At 37.8% G+C, this 18,260-nt stretch overlaps 1 protein-coding gene across 1 annotated transcript; it reads left to right on the forward strand.

Moving 5' to 3' along the window:
• Window positions 1-7,212: 7,212 nt before the first annotated feature.
• On the forward strand, window positions 7,213-18,205 carry LOC108975391. Its single transcript, XM_018943853.1, has 4 exons — window positions 7,213-8,240; window positions 13,396-14,655; window positions 17,591-17,726; window positions 17,920-18,205. Exons 1-4 carry the CDS (start codon window positions 7,773-7,775, stop codon window positions 18,054-18,056), a joined length of 2,001 nt encoding a protein of 666 aa, XP_018799398.1. The 5' UTR covers window positions 7,213-7,772; the 3' UTR covers window positions 18,057-18,205.
• The last annotated feature ends 55 nt before the right edge of the window (window positions 18,206-18,260 follow it).

An 18,260-nucleotide genomic window follows, 5' to 3' on the forward strand; every position in this document is an offset into this window, starting at 1 on the left:
CCAGCCGTTTGCACACCATTAAAGCTTTTGTTGCTTTGACCAGCGTTTGGCTCACATGCTGCTTCCACCGCAGGGTAGAATCCAGCGTAAGACCCAGGTATTTAACCTTGCTAGTCATCTCGATCTCTCTGTCCCCAAGTGCGAGGTTCCTCAAGCCGGGTAGGGACCTGCGCCATGTGAAAGGGAATACGGTTGTTTTTGAGGGGTTGATCCTTAGTTCCACTCCCCTGCACCACCCCTTTGCCAGATTTAGACCTCGTTGCACTAGGTCACAGAGAGTATCCTCAAATTTGCCTCTTGCTATTATTACAATGTCGTCCGCATACGCTTGGCAGCGGATCCCATTGTCAGTTGGCAATGCTAACAGTTCGTCCACGACAAGGCTCTATAGTAGAGGTGATAGCATACCTCCCTGTGGACAGAAACTTCTGAAGCTAGCTTGTTTTGCTGACCTAATCTCCTTATTGTAGAAGGTTAGGTAGCTCCTGTATACTTCCCAGACCCCTGTACGTTTTGCCTTGTTGAATAGGCTACGTGCCCTTTTCCTGAGGTCTGCGAGCTTCTTTGTCCACCAGGGACAGTTGCACCTATCTGTGGGCACTATTAGGAGGCAGCTACCGTTGTAAGCTTTAGTTACAGACCCATTCAGTGCCAACACTCTGCTTTCCATTCCCGGGCCCGTAACGCTATCATCGGTCTGTCTTACTCTACTTAATTCATCCTGTAGCATTACCCTGAAGGCACTCCAGTTAGTCCTTCGAGGGTTGCGTCTTGGGGGAAGTTGCCTGACCTCAACCTTCAGTGCGAACCTTACAATTCTGTGGTCTGACAGGGAGGGCTCCGTTGAGACCCTCCACCTTAAGACCCATCCATTTGCATGTTCGTTGCTGAAGGTGATGTCCAGTACCTCCCTCCTGCTTAAAGTTATAAAGGTGGGTTCGCAACCCACATTTTCAATGGCTAAGTTACTACCTAATACATATTCTAATAGAGACTCACCCCTTGTGTTGCAGTCCGTGCTTCCCCATTCTACATGGTGAGCGTTCGCGTCGCATCCAATAATGAGGGGCAGCCTGTACTTCTTGCAGTACTCCACTAGCCTTACCACCACTTCAGGGGGTGCTGCTGCTGCCTCCCCTGGGAAGTAGGCTGATGCCAGGACGAAGTCCCTGCCTTCCCAATCTCTGGCCTGTACCGCCACCAAGTCCTGCGTCAGGAACTCTGAAATACAGAAAAAGTCGATGTTATTCCTGTCTACTACTCATGCTCTTGGTCGCTCACTAGAGAGGTCCCAGATTACCTTGTTGTGTACCGTCTTGAGGCTTTTGACTTCACCTTTATAGACCCAAGGTTCTTGGATCAGCAAAAAGCCCAACTTATCCGGTGTAAACCTGCTCGTTATGACTGCCGAAGCTGCCGCCGCATGATGCAGGTTCACTTGGGCAACTTCCATGTCGACGGCCATTAAAGTAGTGTCCACGTGGTCGCTTAATCCCTCGAGGAGTTCCTGGGTGGAGGGTAACCCGGCTTCCTGGGCAACCGGGACGTCAGCGGTTGCAACTAGCGTAGTCAGCTCGGCTGTTTGGCCACCTCGTCCACCTGCATTTTCTCCACCACCTTGTCTGCTACCGTTGTGCCCTGTTTGGACGCGCTGCCGCACGGCTGGGTGACAGCCTTTCCTGCTTCCTTGCTCCTTGTGGTCACGGGTTTGTGCGGCCTCATGACCACCATGCTGAATCTGTAAAACAGGCGGAAGCTTGCAGCACGGACGTACCTGTACAAGTACAATCTCCATCCTCGTAGGTCACCTTTTTCTTCTAACTGGCTGCTGATGACGTGCCAGGCCGCGATGCTAAGGCCCCGGTTCTGGTTCTTAATCAGCCCCAGGGCAAACTCGTACGGCTTGTCATCGCTGCGGGGGAGGAACATTGCCATCCTGTGCATGACCGGCAKATCCTCCGCCCTTTTTGCACAGAGGACAGAACCGGTCCAGCCTYCTAGCTTTGGGGCAAATTCCCGCAGCCAGTTGGCGGACAACTCGTCCATACAGTCCACCTGTAACATGCCACCTCTAAATTCTACCCCGAAGAAGGACGCCGCGTATGCATCGCCTCTGAATACCTCTTCCAAGAGGAGATTTTGGTGAGCTGCTCCGACTCCAGCGACTCCGCCGGATAGTTTTGAGGCAGTACAACCATGCGGATACCTTTGACAATATCCGCATACCTGCGCCGCCCTCCTTCACCCGGGGGGGAGCCGGAGCTGATGGTTGGCCTCCGGTCGCTCTCGTGCCGCCGTCTCTCAGCCTTTTGGAACTGGGGGGCTCCTGTGGTGTCAGCTGAACACCCTTCCGCTTTGCGGCCTGCGCATAGGTGAGTGCCTTGCCGTCACCCCGCATTTCGGTCAGCGATACACTAACCTGGCCACGGTCCATAGACCGGCTGCCTTGCGCACACACAGACGCCAGACGCCCTCCACTCTTTTGTGGGGGATGTCCCAGTATCTGCGTATCTCCTTTTGGCCAGGGATTCCGCCGCTTCGGGGGTCATCCCGTCCCGGAGGCACCGCAGATACCATTTGAGGTAGGCACCGCTCATAGCCTCCTTCGAGGGTCAGCGCACCCGCCTGGTTTTCCTGCTGTTGGGAGAGATCTCTGCCCTCCCCTCCTGCGCCTCCACCTCCTCCTGTGTGCACCACCAGCCTCTGCCCAATAAGACTCACCCGAGTCTGAGTGGCTAGGCCTATTTCGGGGGGCCTTGGTGGTGCTTTCGGCTGCATCCACGGTCATCGTCGCTGCTGTACATGTCGTCATCCTCCTCCCTGGCATGCTCCTCGAACACCGCCCGCTCTTCTGGCGAGAGAGCATCAAGGTAGCTGAACTTACGCTTAGCTCCTTGACCTCCCCTGCCTACAACTGCGTCTTCTCCACTTCCCTATCCGTAGCCATTGTCCTTGTGCGTTGCCTTGTCGATTCACCAGTGGTAGTAGTTGTTGTTGTTTTTCTTCGTATTCATCTTGTTCGTAAGACCCTTAGCTCAGCGGGGTGAGTTGTCGTGTCTGCTTGTTTTAGTGGGGAACTGGAAGGGGCGTCGCGCCAGAGTACCTTGGCGCAGTAAGGCCACAGTTACACCCCAATTCGGCCCGGTGTTGGTTAGGCTCCGTTAGAATACAGCCGAATGTCCCTCCTGGCTGCAAACCATCCAATTGCCACGGGTCGCATGACACCCTGGATTAGGAGGTGGTAGTCCTTGGTTGCCGCACGCATGCGGCGCCCGACAGCCTGTCTGGGCGGTGCTAGTATGTTACAATGGTGTTACTATGTTTATGAAAAGTAGGCGTGGTTGTAGTCCAGTTTCGACCATTTTCGCACTGTGACAATGGAATGTGTAGAGTAATGCTACTGTATCAATGGCCACATGCAACACAAAGTCTTGGTTTAGCCCAATAATTACACAACTAAAATATTAACAACTTTGGTTCTATTCTACTTCGGCTAAGATTTAATTTAATAGAAGTCCCTTATTGGCAGTCAATGGCAAACCCACGAGCATATATCGGTCACGACAAAATCCATTTAAAATTTGGTTATTTTTCGGAATTTATAAATATAGTGTACAACAGAGATCTATATCCAAAATAGTTATCAAGGCAGAACGGAGGTATGTACATATGTCATTTTAATGTCATATGTTCAGTGATAAGCTATAACAAAGCAGAAGATCTGATATGGCAGAGGATCTTGGATCTTAAGGGGGCAGCCTGCTTTGGAAGCTTCAAAAAATAATTTTTTTTACTTAAATATCTTTAAAATTAATCTAAGAATATGTCCCCAAAGTTATAGATAGGAATTCGAAATATGAAATATTATCGAAGCTAGAATGGAAATAGTGCGAAATAAAAGCGAAAACTGTGAAGCGCGATTTCTCGGTTTTTCGTTTTTACGATTTTTCTTAATTGGCGGGTAAGATAGAAAAAAACTAAACGTCGTATTTAATTGGGGCAAAGTTTATTATCTTTGACATTAAATTATCTTCTATTTAAACTAAAAAAAACTAAGAAAAGTGAAGTTTGAACATATTTTCAAACAACACTAAGTAAAATTTTTTGGTCAAAAATCACTTTTTTAAACTTTTAAGAAAATTGTAAAATTTTACACTTTTTTTTGGAATTTTCTTAGTTTATCTAGAAGTTAAATTAGTAAAAAAAATTAATCTCTTTGAATTTTTTGTTTCTGATAGAAATTGCGACCTGCATCCTGCCCGCCATCCAAAAAATGCACATGTGAAATGCATCGGACAATTGCTTCCCAAAGGCAGAATATCAAAGATTTCGTATCCAAAACATTTGTGAAAGATGTTTAAATATATAACTATAAACCCTAGAAATTTCGTTTGAATCAATTATTTCTTTCCCTCTCAAAACAATCCTAAAAACATCGATTTTTTGAAGCGTCTAAAGCAGGCTTCCCTTAATTCACCGAAACACATAGAACGCGACAGACTGCAAGCGACATCTGTCAAATATAAAAATACACACGTTCTAAAGGACACAGTTATGCAGCTGTCTCAATAACTGAGTCCTTGAGAACGTGTGTATTTTGTTATTAGGCAGATGTCGCTTGCAGTCTGTCGCGCTCTATGTGTTCCGTTGCATACTTTTAAGCGCTTCTTTTTGGTGAACTGCTTAAACTTGTATCGCTTTCTTACAGTGCCGCTCAAATATTACCCGTAAGAAGTGGTACGGAAACTGAATAATGCAAAATTGGCGTTTTTACATCGAGAAAATCGTTTGAATAAAATTATTTGAGAGGGATGTGCCAGTTATGGCAAAATGTAGAGTTTCTGTTTATAGACGAAATTTCTATGATACCTTATGAGATGATTTGCAAGATCGAATCACGTTTGTGCCAACTGAAGAGACCGGATGCTTGTTCTGATGGTATAAATGTCTATTTAGGTAATCAGGACAAAAATACTATAATATCTAATAATATCAATAAAACAGGAGGTTTTCCTAATGTATTAAAAATATTCGTTGTAGCAAAAGTGATGTTAAGGTCGAAAATTTACGTGACAAAAGTGTTTAATGAATGGTAACATGGGCTCGTTACAGAAATTATTCTGCAAAATTTTTTTTCGCGGGAACCAAGTATGTACATACATATATCAGTCCGTATTAATTTCGGCTCAGAGGGTGAACACGTAATTAAACCAATATCGATACAATTTCCAGTAAAATACAACTAACGAATTGCTGAAAGACGAATGTTGCCAATAATACTGAGTTGGGCGTCGACCATTCATAAGACGCAAAGTTGTATAGTTGCTGAACAAGCTTATGTAGCATTTAGTCGTTGTAGATCTTTGGGTAGTAATCCAATAGGAAAACTTGACTGCTAAAAGTTAACAGCTAAAACCGCATGTAACAGTGAAGAATTCGAAAAAATTATTCGATTAAGAAGTAAGAATTCAAAAAGTAGTCAATCAAACTTGGTCGCAAATAATATAACAATTAGTCCCTGAAAGGTTCAGAGTAAAGATAAAATAATGCCTAATTATCGATTTACTTTAACAATACAAAGTGTCATAGTTAACATTTTAACTGATTTTGGGTTTCTCTTATCAAACTAAAAAGTTAAAAATAAATATTAAACTATATTAAATAGTTTATAAGTTTATTTTTTTTACGATATTTATTAATACATTTATATAATTAAGATCATCTATAAGAGTATACAGCTGCTGGCGTACGCTGATGATATTAAAATCATTGGCCTTAACAACCGCGCCGTTTGTTGTGCTTTCTTCAGAATGAATAAGGCAGCGACACAAATGGGTCAGGTGGTGAACGAGGGCAAAACGAAATATCTCCTGTCATCAAACAAACAGTCGTCGCACTCGCGGCTAGGCCCCCTCGTCACTGTTGACTGTCATAACTTTGAAGTCGTAGATAATTTCGCCTATCTTGGAACCAGTATAAATACCACCAACAACGTCAGCTTCGAAATCCAACGCAGAATAACTCTTCCTAACAGGTAGGCAATTGAGAAGTAAAGTCCTCTCTCGACAACCAAAAACAAAGCTCTATAAGCCACTCATTATTCCCGTCCAATATATGGTGCAGAGGCATGGACGATGACAACATCTGATGAGCCGAATGGACGAAAAACAGAGAAGCAGAGGAAGAAGAAGACCCCCAATCCGTTGGAAAGACTAAGTGGAGAAGGACCTGGCTTCACTTGGAATCTCCAATTGGTGCCACCTTGCGAAAAGAAGAAACGACTGGCGCGCTATAATGAAGAAGTCTTGAGATTCAAGTCTTTGCAAAAATATTTTTTAAAAAAGAGTTAAACTTGGACTAAAGACTTTTATCGAGCAATCGGCCACCCAACACTCTTTATGCGTACTTTACTATAACCTTCGTAATACGCTTTATTCTAGTATAAGGTTCTACGCGCTCCATCTTAAAATATTAATTCTCGAAGGTAATCTATGTTTTTTGTCAATAAAAATACAACGAACCTTAGGTTTGAAGGAGATTTGTATAAGGAAGATTCGAAGTTATCATTCGCTTGAGATTACAATTGGTTTAAAATGTATTTCTCGGATAGTTCCGAACACGACGATCCAATATCGACAATTCAAAATCAGCAAAAGTCAAGTTGGCCTCATATGAGGTAAATAAATGAAATATGGTCAATTTGAGACTTGACTTTGAACTGACGATAATTTTATGGAATTTTTACAACCTTTACAACTCTCTAAGAAAATATTTGAAAGATGAAAGCACTTCCTAATTATGATGCGCTTATATTCCCTCACTAATTCCAAATTTACAACTGCAAACTTGCGATCACTTTTGGGCCACCCTAAAACAAATGAGATGGAACTTGGCGATCGCACCGAATTGGTCAATAGCACATCAATCTAACGCCAAACGTCTGTTTAATTGTTTATAAATTGTAATACAGACAGAAACATCCAACAACAACAACACTACTGCAACAAATCTCTATGTTATCTGAAGTATATTCAAGGGTCGTTGCTCACAGCATTCGTTATGTAACGGAATCGTTAAGAATAGGTGTGCCGCTGTATTCGACTTGTAGCAGACTAAGACTTAAGCATGAAAAAAATGCTCAATGTTTCCGTTTTCAAAATGATTCAATTTTGTTACACAATGTAACGGCGTCAGTGACCAGCACCCACTGTCGTTTTAGCAACATTTTAGATCAGTTCGATCGTGCAACGCACAAGAGACAGTTCGGACGAATTCGAAAGCGCTACAAAATACTGCTTATCTATACAGCACAGTACAATGAAAATAAAGGTTAAATGTTTTTACAAAACTCGCGTACATGCAAAAAGAGTAATACATTTGTGATTAATGCAATTAACACTTTGATAACTAAACCGGTAAAAAGTCGCCTTGAGTGGTGAATTATTGGTGCATAATTTTCATTTGGCTAAAAACTTTAACGAAATTAAATAACACATTTCAAAATAATATTAAAACGATTTACCTGGGCAACACGACCAAATAATAAACAATTATAAATTTTGGAGTTAAAATATGCTTCAAAAGCACGCGAAACATTCGGCAGTAATTTGTTAGTGCTCATCGAAACGAATAGCATGAGCTCATGCTTCAGTGGAACGGTTGCAATCAGTGTTTATCTCATAAAAACACCGTTTTTGTGTTTTTTTTTGTCCCACTTTGTCAGTCCAGTGTGTGTAAAAACAAATTGGAATATTTAACAATACGGCTGAAGCATGTTTGTCTTTGGCCGTCGGCCACAGGCGGACTGCAGCTGGTTGAGCAATGGGATCCTGGCTTTGTCACTTCTACAGTTGATATTCTTGGGCCGTGCACATTTCATACAGATCGATCACAATGCTTTTCGCAATAATTATTTCCCTCGTCCGCCCATTGAGCCACCAGTACCAGCGCCCCCATCTCAAGCAGAGCAGCTGTCGCGACATTTCGACGGCAGACAGCTGTCGCCAGCCGAACTTATGGCCGATTTGAGCAACGATCTCACTTATCGCATTCTTCATTACCACTCAATACTGAACAGAAACAACTTTGCATTTTCGCCCACTGCACTGATGAGTGTGTTAATCGCCCTTTATGAAGGTTCGACAGGTCGGAGTGCTCAAGAATTGCACAAGGTGTTGATGCTTCCAAACGGTCGGGATGTCATTCGTGTAGGCTATCGTGACATTCATCGCAGATTAAGGGTGAGTACAGCAAGATAAAAATTAGAAGTTTCAAATACAGTCTTATAACATTAATAATATCTTCTATGTATTACTTGTATGACTAAATCAAAAATATTATTTGACCAATATTTATTTTTAAACAAAAGTTTCGCATTTGGAACTTTGTTCCACTTCTTCTTTATCTGGAGATGTGAATAGTTATTTTCTGATGTGGACAATTTTGTGTAATAAAGTTTTATACCGATACATTCGTTGGTGCTCGATTTACTTCTGGAAAAGGAAAAAATTTAAAACAATTAATTTTGTTTTCGTACTGGATCGGCCATTTTTAACTATTGTACCTTAAGTGGTTTAGAAAACATGTGCATTAAACCACTTTTTTTAATTTTAGTTCACTTGTTCCCTTCCTGCTTCGACCCTTTGTGACAGATTACATCTTAATTTAGCTAAGGTACTTTATACATTTTCGTTTAATGGCGTTTTGTGGGCGTGGCAGTGGCCCGATTACGCACTCTACGAACTCCGCCTTTCTTTTTAGCCAGTTTCATTACGAACCCTCAATTTTTACTCAAGTTATCGCTTGCACAGGCAGATAGACGGACGGACAGACCGTCACTCTTATTTCATCTTGTCTCTTCATCCTGATTATTTAAATATACATAATCCTATATGTATCTCACTTAGTTTTAGATGATACAAATAACCTTTAGGTGAACAAAACTATTATACTCTGTAGCAACAGTATAAAAATGAGGTTTGAAATAAGCCAAGATCTTTTGATTTTGGAGGCTAACACAGAAGAGAAACTAATATTTCACTTAAGATTCAATTTGTCAAAAGTTGTTTTTTGTCGTTTTTTATAAAAGCAGAGAGCTTAAAACATTTTTATTTCCTGTTTAATATATTCCGTTTTTCTCGTTTCGTGGACGATGCTCTATATGTAAACTTCTTCACTCATGCAAACGTCATGTGATCTTTATTCTCAGGCTTCTTACCAAAAATAGATACAAGTATGAATAATTAGGTTGGACGTTTTAAGGTTTCACTAAAAATCAAACGTATAGAATTACAAAATGTCTAGTTTTAATCAAGTAAAATCTCGCTTTCTTTTCAAAAGTAATTCGCATGAACTTCTAAGGGACAAAGATGTCGTCAAATATCCAGATATTGGTACAGTCTATCAATGGATGTGAATATGAGCATGAAACATCTCCACGAAAGTTAATTGCTCAATATGAACTCAGTATTAAACGTATTAAAAATGAAAAATTAATTGTTCATAGAGTTAAATGTGAAAGGATATTGTTAGATTTGTAGAAAATGTCCTAAGTATACTATGTAAAAACTGAAAAGTAGACTCGGCAATTCATGGTAAAATGGATTTTATCAAAATATAACCGTCATTATTCCAGAAAATGTTAATGGTCGATATTTTCCAAGGTTACCACAAAGCACCCAATTAAAAAAATTCTTCTTAGCTAGAAAATTATAAAGAAAGAACCCATAAAATACGTTTTTGACATTTGTCTCTCTGTTTACTGCGACGCAAGTTAATTTTTCAATAAACTGATAATACAATTATATATGATATTTTGTTTAATTTTTCCTGATATTGGTAATGTAAGATGAAATTAAAGATTTAAAATTTACGAGAGCAAATTTACAAAATCATTGATAGTGTGATGAATTATGAACGCGAATGTACCCAAAGCCGATCTTATATCTAGGGTAACAAAACCACTGTAGACCAGTGTAATTATTTTATATGTCTTTCGTATGTGACCTTTGATTATTTGGACACTATCTCAACTAGGAGTAGAAATTTCATTCTATGTTTCATAAAATTTTCTACGTTTAATATCAAAAGCATCCAAATACCACTTGGATCGCCTATAAACCTATCGCACTATTCTCGAGAAGGTGAAATCAAAAGACTTAAGCCATAAACTAGGATTATTTTTTGGAATCGGCAGCCTGTAAATCTTACTCGCTATATGCTGTATATTATGAAGGAATTTATAAATTGTATTGTGTTTTCAATTCATCAAATTATTATATTTACCAAAATACCCGAAACGCAAGGAATGAATAAATTCGAAGACTACATCTAAAGCTCCTCTTTCACAAATAAAATTCTTATACGTTTAATTTTTCAACGAATTAACGACCTAAGTTTCTTTAATGACAAAAAAAAATTGACTTTATAAAAGCAACAATCCATATAAAGCAAAACTGAAAACAAATAACAAAGTAAAGTAGAGCTATTTCGAATATCGCGACATTGGACCACCGTAATATGATTTTAGAGTAATAGTTCAATGAACTAATAAAAGCATCAACACTCAAAATTGGAGCTTAAAACCCAATATGCTTATATGCACATATACATTCAAAAGAAAATATTGCTAACTGTTAGTGAAGACTTTAAATAATATACAATAGAATATAAGTGCGTATGCAAACAAAAATATAAACATGTTCAAAAATTTAGTATTTATTTTCAAACCCAGCGCAGAAATTGTCTCTTGCGTATAATTACTATATTTTTTACCTGTCCGTTCATTCACAGGGTTGCATAATTTTAGACTGATTCTACTAACTAGTAATATGGTTATTAATGTAGTTAAAGAGGTCGCTATGGGTTAGTACTTATAGGTGGTACCAGCAGTCTAATTGTTCTGGATTCCGTTCCCGCTTCCAGCAAACATCAAAGTAAATTTTTTTTTAGTGAACGCGTTTCGAAGCCGAAACAAACCCCACGCAAGGTGATTAGGGACTTTGCGACGGTTTTAGATAGAAACTGACAAGTCTCGTTAGTGAAGCTGTTCGGTTGGACAAGAAATCGGTTTGTCACGATCTTAATGTTTTTTCTCGTATTTGTGTGCCATGAAAAATAACTATTGAATATATATATGTACACTTTGTTTCATTGCTGTAAAGACATAATATTTATGTGAAATACTGAAAAAATGTGTTTCCTTTCAAAAAACTAATCATGTTATTTTAAAGTTGTGTGGTAACTCTAACAATTCTATAAAAACAATTTTTTTTCTAGCGGTACTTCGGACTATTTTAGATAGTAAGCGAAATGCACTGAAAACGACTTTTCATTGCTGTAAAGACAGCCTTCCACCACAATCTTTTATAAGAGCTGCTGGCGTATGATATCGATATCATCGGCCCCAACACCCGCGCCGTTAGTTCTCCTTTCTCCAGACTGTCCAAGGAAGCAAAGCAAATCATCAAACAAACAATCATCGCACTCGCGACTTGGTCACTGTTGACAGTCATAACTTTGAAGTCGTAGATAAAATTTCGTCTATCTTGGCACCAGTATAAATACCACCAACAATGTCAGAGAAGTAAAGTTCTCTCTCGACGAAAAAAAAAACAAAACTCTATAAGTCACTCATTGTTCCCGTCTGCTATATGGTGCAGAGCCTTGGGCGATGACAACATCTGATGAGTCGACGTTACAAGTTTTCGAGAGAAAGGTTCTACGTTGTCCAAGGCGAATATCGTATTCTATGGAGCGATGAGCTGTACTAGTTATACGATGACATGATGGCGAATTAATAGACAGCGGCTGCGCTGGTTAGGTCATGTCGTCCGTAATGATGAAAACACCCCAGCTCTGAAAGTTTTTGACGCAGTACCCGCCGGGGGAAGCAGTGGAAGAGGAAGACATCCGCTCCATTGGAAAGACTAGGTCGATAAGTAAAGAAGAAGAATGGCATTTTTTCTAAGCTAAGCATGATGTGCGGAACACAATGCTCGCGACAGACTGCAGCAGCACGACAGTGAACTGAAAATGGCGTTGTGAATCCTACTACATGAACAAAACAACGCAGTTGTCCAGTTTGTATGTACACAATTTCGTTGTGGCTATACTAATACCTTGCACTTCAATGAAATTTTAATATTTTGTTCAAAGTGAAATTTTTTATGCAAAAAAATAAGTAAATAGGTAAATTCATTCGTTTCAAATTATCAATTGTTATTACAAATGATGTAACAGAGCTATTACATGTTTTTATTTGTAAAATAACGTCAGATTTCTTAGAGCTTTGAATAATTTTATATTTTACATATTAGTGGCATCACCACTCTTCCTCATCTCTCTACTGTCAACTCTACTATCGTCCTACTGTCGTTGGCAAATATAGGATTAAATTGAAGTTGGCGAGAACGACAACTGTCGGCCTGCAGTCGTGTAGTCGTGCAGCTGTCAAAATAGGTCTGTCCATAAGAACGTGTGTATTTTAATATTTAACAGATGTCGTTTGCGGTCTGTCGCGAGCATTGTATTCAACACATTACGCATGACAGTCGGATTTTGGTTGCCACGTCGGCCAGACGTGTATTAATAAATCAGTACCCCACATATATATATTCATTCATTCTGATCAGGGTTTTCATTTACTATTCCATAGCAGTACAATTTCTAGAATTATTGCTATGCTATAACTACTAAGCTACAGTTACAGTTTTTTACCTAACAAAACTCCGAGCAGAGCAGACCGCATACTTTTACATTGTTATGCTATAGCTCTGCAACGGCAAAATGAAATGCTACGGGAGTAGCTTAGTTTTCAAACGCTGATTCTAAAATATATACATATATATTTATCGCGTGGGCTGCAAAGTCTCTGACCTCAACGCCCAATCGGACCTTACATTTTTCAAGTCGACTGTTGTGTTATCTGTGGTCCACAACCTATTGAACTCAGTTGCGTAATGATAGTTTCAGCTTGCATTCACTGTCACAAATAGCTGAGGAAATTCGTTGATCAATACTGGACAAAATGCACACTGATTATGTCAAATTGTGCACAAATAATTAAGTAGATCATATAGATTTTTCTAAATGTTGGAGAGAACTTCTAGTCGCTACTAAAAATATAATACTATTCCCAAAGTGAAATTTCTTACATTGTGTAGTAAGTATTGTTACCACAAATAATACAAAAACTGGAAATTTTTAGTTAATCGTAAGTGAAATTTTCATTCGAAAACTGTTTTGAAAATTAATATATATCAAAATTCAAAAATCTTAATTAAGGTATATTATTGCTGATTAAAGACAGGATAACTTACCACTAAAATATTTACATGCATGTTCTTATATTTTATATACCTCAGTACATATATAGTATTTCAAATATACTTTTAGACATACTTTTTTGGTTCCGAGAACCCGCTCAAAGGTCTAAGCCTCAACAAAGATAATGTAACCATTACTCATGAGTATGAAACGGTTTTAACATTTTATGGATATGATTTGGGAATGGATATGGTACCCTCTACCTTGTCTTCGACCTCTTCTACAACACCCTTGTCAAATGCAACGGATGAAATCGTAATGACTACAACTGCAAGCGTCCCAAAAATTTCCACAACAATTGTGCCAAGCTCCACAAGGGAAAACAATACTGAAAAAATATCGACGGAGGAAAACAATAATGTCACCACGACAAAACCGGACACAACAACTTCTCTTACAATTACAACCACAGAAACCGAAACTGTTGCTAAAACAGCAACTGAAGATAAACCAACAACAGAAAAAATTACCACAACAACTGAAATGTTAACCACAGAAGAAGTTATCACAGTGACACCACCAACAACAACGACAACAACGGAAGAGTTCACCACCGAAACAAATGATGACACAACAACAGTAACTACCGCACCTATAACGGAAAAAAGCGATGATGTGGCAGAGTTCGTATCTCCGACACCCATTGAATTTAACTCAAGCCCATTTCAGCGCTTACAGAAGATGGAACCAATACATACACCAAGCTCAAAACTGCAGGCGCCTCTACCGCCAATTTCAACGCCGAAACATAATTACTTGCCACAGTACGCGCGCTCTCGAAGTGGTCGACATAAGCGGCATTCAACGGGTTTTAAAGAGATTGACACCAATCTTTTCGTGACGCTCTTTAACCCTCAGCACCAGCTGCACCATGATTTGTATACAATAACTCAGCCAGTAACAGGGTCTGCCTCGCTGGGACAATACACTAGTGAATTTGATGTCGAATCTTTAGATGCACGACTTTTAAAAGTGGCCAATGCCAGAAGTAATTATGGCTACAATACCGATGTTATTAGCCACGTATTCTACTTGGGGAACCAACAACTAGTTCACACTACGTTCAAGGTCTACAATGCAGTGCTGTATTTTAAGTATTTTGAAGATTTAAAAATGAGCGCTCTTGAACTAGAATTGGACACACCGGATTACAACTTGATAATTTTGCTGCCAGATGCTCCAGTAGATTTAATATCAACTACGGCTTCGCTTGGTTTGGGCCCATCTTTACGACTAATGAGAAAACAACTAAAACCTAGATGGGTTCAAGCGATAATTCCGGACTTTAAACTACACGGAATAATATTCCTAACCAATGACCTCCAAAACGTAAGTTGCTAGGTCGATATCTTTATAAAAATAAACACATAAATAAAAACATAGTGGCAGAATTGTACTTAGTATTAAATTTGTCCAGTTAAGTGAAAGCGTTTAAAAATGTAACCATTATATTATTAATCGAGCTAAATATAGGGTTATATTCAAGCGATAACTTGTTCTTTAGCACCATGAAAAGGTTGGTAGTATAGGTGGATGGAATCGGACTGCTTCCACAAAATGCCGTTGATCGAAAATCTATAAAATGCTATAATTAAGCTACAAATTGAGATCGTAAATTTATAAAGGGGATCGAAGTAGAGGGTTAATGTATAGATTGTATGTATCTCACAAACCACTTATGGGGGGGGAGCCTGCTTTAGAGGCTCCAAAAAATCAATTGTTTTTAGGATTTTTTTGGGAGGGAGAGAAATAATTGATTTCAACGAAATTACTAGGGTTCATAGTTACACATGTAAACATCTTTCACAAATTTTTTGGATACGAAATCTTTGAAATTCTGCCTTTAACTTCTAGTTAAACTAAGAAATTTCCAAAAACAAAGTGTACAATTTTAAAAAATTTTTTAAAATTGAAGTGATTTTTGATGGAAAAAATTTCACTTTATGTTGTTGAAAAATATGTTCAAACTTCACTTTCGTTGTTTTATTTAGTTTAAATAGAAGATAATTTAAAGTCAAAGATAATAAACGTTGTCCCAATTAAATACGACGTTTAGTTTTGTTCTATCTTACCCGCCAATTACGAAAAATCGTAAAACCGAGATATCACGCGTCAAAGTTTTCACTTTCTGCTCAAGCGCAAATATATCTGCTAGACGCTTGGTCACTATTTCCCTTCTAGCTTCGAAAATAATCAATATTTCCCATCTAAAATAAAAATAATTCCCATCTATAACTTAGATAATTTTTAAAACGATTTAAGTAAAAAAAAAAAATTTTTTTTTTAAGCTTCTTAAGCAATCTCCCCCCTTAAGTTATAACCACCCGCCTTGCTAAGACCGAATTACGTTAGTATGCACCGCCTTAAATAATGAGAAAATTGGTGAAATTGAATAATAACCACGCCCTCTCAATATAACGGTTGTTAAAAACTACTACTCTGTCAGAATTGCAAACCAATTCTGATTTTAAATGGTGTCACAGAATCTGATTGGATTTTGGTCTTTTTCGAACATACGCAAAACCAATATTCGAACCAGCTGTTTACTAATGTGACAAAACTTGCAAATGATTACATTTGGAATACAATAGAAATATTATATTAAAGTTTTTAATCATTTCCGCATTAAAGGAAGATTTTAAGAGATAACATTTATCGAATGAATAAAGACGCATTTGGGTGTTAAATTACTTTTATTACGTTTTGTAAATCTTATTTATGGGGGAGCCTGCTTTAGAAATTTTGAAAAATTGAATTCTTTGCTTAAATTTCTTTAAAAATTATCTAAGAATATTAAACCAAAGTTATAGATGGGAACTCGAAATATTGTCGAAGCTAGAAAGGAAATAGTGACCGAGCGTCTAGCAGATATATATATGTATGAGCGCTTGGGCAGAAAGCGAAAACTTTGACGGCGATTTCTCGGTTTTTCAGTTTTACGAATTTTCTTAATTGGCGGGCAGGATAAAAAAAACTAAAACTCGTATGCAATTGGGGCAAAGTTTATTATCTTTGACATTAAATTATCTTCTATTTAAACTGAAATATACTAAGAAAAGTTAAATTTGAACACATCTTTAAAGAACATAAAGTAAAATTTTTTTAGTCAGACACCACTTTTTTCAAATTTTTAGAAATTTGAGTTCTTAGACTTTTTTTTTAAATTTTCGTAGTTTAACTTGAACATACGTTTTTAATAAATATGATTTTTTTTATTTTTTGTTTCCCACAGAATATTAAAGAATTCGTATCAAAAGATTTTCGGGTGATGTTAAAATATATAACTATAAACCCTAGACATTTCGCTTTAATCTACTATTTCTATCCCTCTCAAAAAAAGCAGTTTCCCCCTTAAATATCCGCATTTCTTCCAAAACTCAATAATTAAGACTTTTCGTGTTTTATACTTATGTTTTGTCCTATAGAAATAAAGATACATCAATTCGTAACAATAAAATAACTTGATTTCATAACTTACATTTCAAATCTGTGTGCGACTGTCTTCTTAATTTGTTTCTGACAGCAAAACCGATAAAATTGGTTTCCGTGACACCCAAAACCGATGCAAATTGTTTCGAATATCAAACCAATAATGTCTGAATTCATGACACCTACTGATTTTTTTAATCGCCTTCAATTCTGATTCCGACAACTATCAGATTCCACAACACCCCTGACTATCGCTCATAACTCTTTATGTGAAATCCGATATCTCAGGAACTACTCGACCAATTTCAACCAAATTTAGTGCATATGGTAAGGTGTAAAAATAGGAAAATATCGAGATGAAACTTTGCACAAATAGTACATTTAATATATTCTAACTCATGTTACAAACTTATCAAAGTCTGGAGATTAACTCTCAAAACACCGAATATGTGGGCCCCAGTATCTATTGCTGACTTTTTTAGGGAAAACACATATCTGGGAGTTTTTTTATGCGTTTATCGAAATTGGAAGATAATATTTTTTATATATATAAAGATACAACACATAAATATGCGAATTGACTTACAAAATGCGAGGGTATAAAATGCTCATTACTTAGCTCTTCCTTGCTTGTTTAAAGATTTAAGATCTATAGGACGGCGTTTTATATTTTTATAATTTCTTTTGATTTTACAAATATAATTTGTGTAACTTAAGCAACATCCTTAATGTGTAAAATGTTCCATAAGTTCGGTAGATCCGACAATTTTACTACGCATTGGGTCGGATTTAAATTCTGGTACACGAAATGTTTTTTTTTTTTTTGCTATTTCAGATGGGTGTATGTGATATATTTGAACCAAATCGTGCAGATTTTCGCCCCATGACAGAGGAAAAGGGTATTTATGTAAAACACATTGAACAATCGATTAACGTTAATATACGTACGCATCCAATAAACCAGTTAAAACGTAAGTATATTTCAAATTTTTCACCACTTGTTAAGAATATTATGACAATGACAAAATTAAACGCTTTAAAATTGGACATATTTATATTTCAATAGGAGATACAAAAATTGATTTTTTTATTGTTCTTCAGTTAAAAATTTATAATTTCATGTTATTAATTGTCATTTATTATTTTTATTTTTTTGTATTCTAGGTAATTACGGACCGCAAACGTCACCTATTCAGATATCTGTAAACCATCCCTTCCTATTTTTTGTAATCGACCGAGACCTAGATATTGCTGTAATGGCCGGTCGTATTTTAAATCCTTTGAATGTACGAATACAGTGATGTCAAACAGACAGTAACAACAGTACGCCGTATTTCTATCAAATGTAGTCAATTTTGGAGATTATGCAACAAATTGAATAATAAGTACCTTAATTGTTGTAACTTAATTTTCTATCTAGTTCCAAATAAATTTAATATATTTAACAGTATTTAAAATTAGTTCAACTAAATCTCTAAATTTCTTTTTAGGTATGAACACAGTAG

Source organism: Bactrocera latifrons, unplaced genomic scaffold (assembly GCF_001853355.1).
Source record: "Bactrocera latifrons isolate USDA-ARS-PBARC rearing strain unplaced genomic scaffold, ASM185335v1 scaffold_64, whole genome shotgun sequence".
Taxonomy (NCBI): domain Eukaryota; kingdom Metazoa; phylum Arthropoda; class Insecta; order Diptera; family Tephritidae; genus Bactrocera; species Bactrocera latifrons.

What these genes read in the sequence shown, in the direction of transcription:
- LOC108975391 (XM_018943853.1), top strand. Translation starts at nt 7,773, where the DNA reads ATGTTTGTCTTTGGCCGTCGGCCACAGGCGGACTGCAGCTGGTTGAGC. An exon ending in TAACCAATGACCTCCAAAAC is followed by an intron (nt 14,656 to 17,590) that starts GTAAGTTGCTAG and finishes TTGCTATTTCAG; the next exon opens with ATGGGTGTATGTGATATATT. An exon ending in TCCAATAAACCAGTTAAAAC is followed by an intron (nt 17,727 to 17,919) that starts GTAAGTATATTT and finishes TTTGTATTCTAG; the next exon opens with GTAATTACGGACCGCAAACG.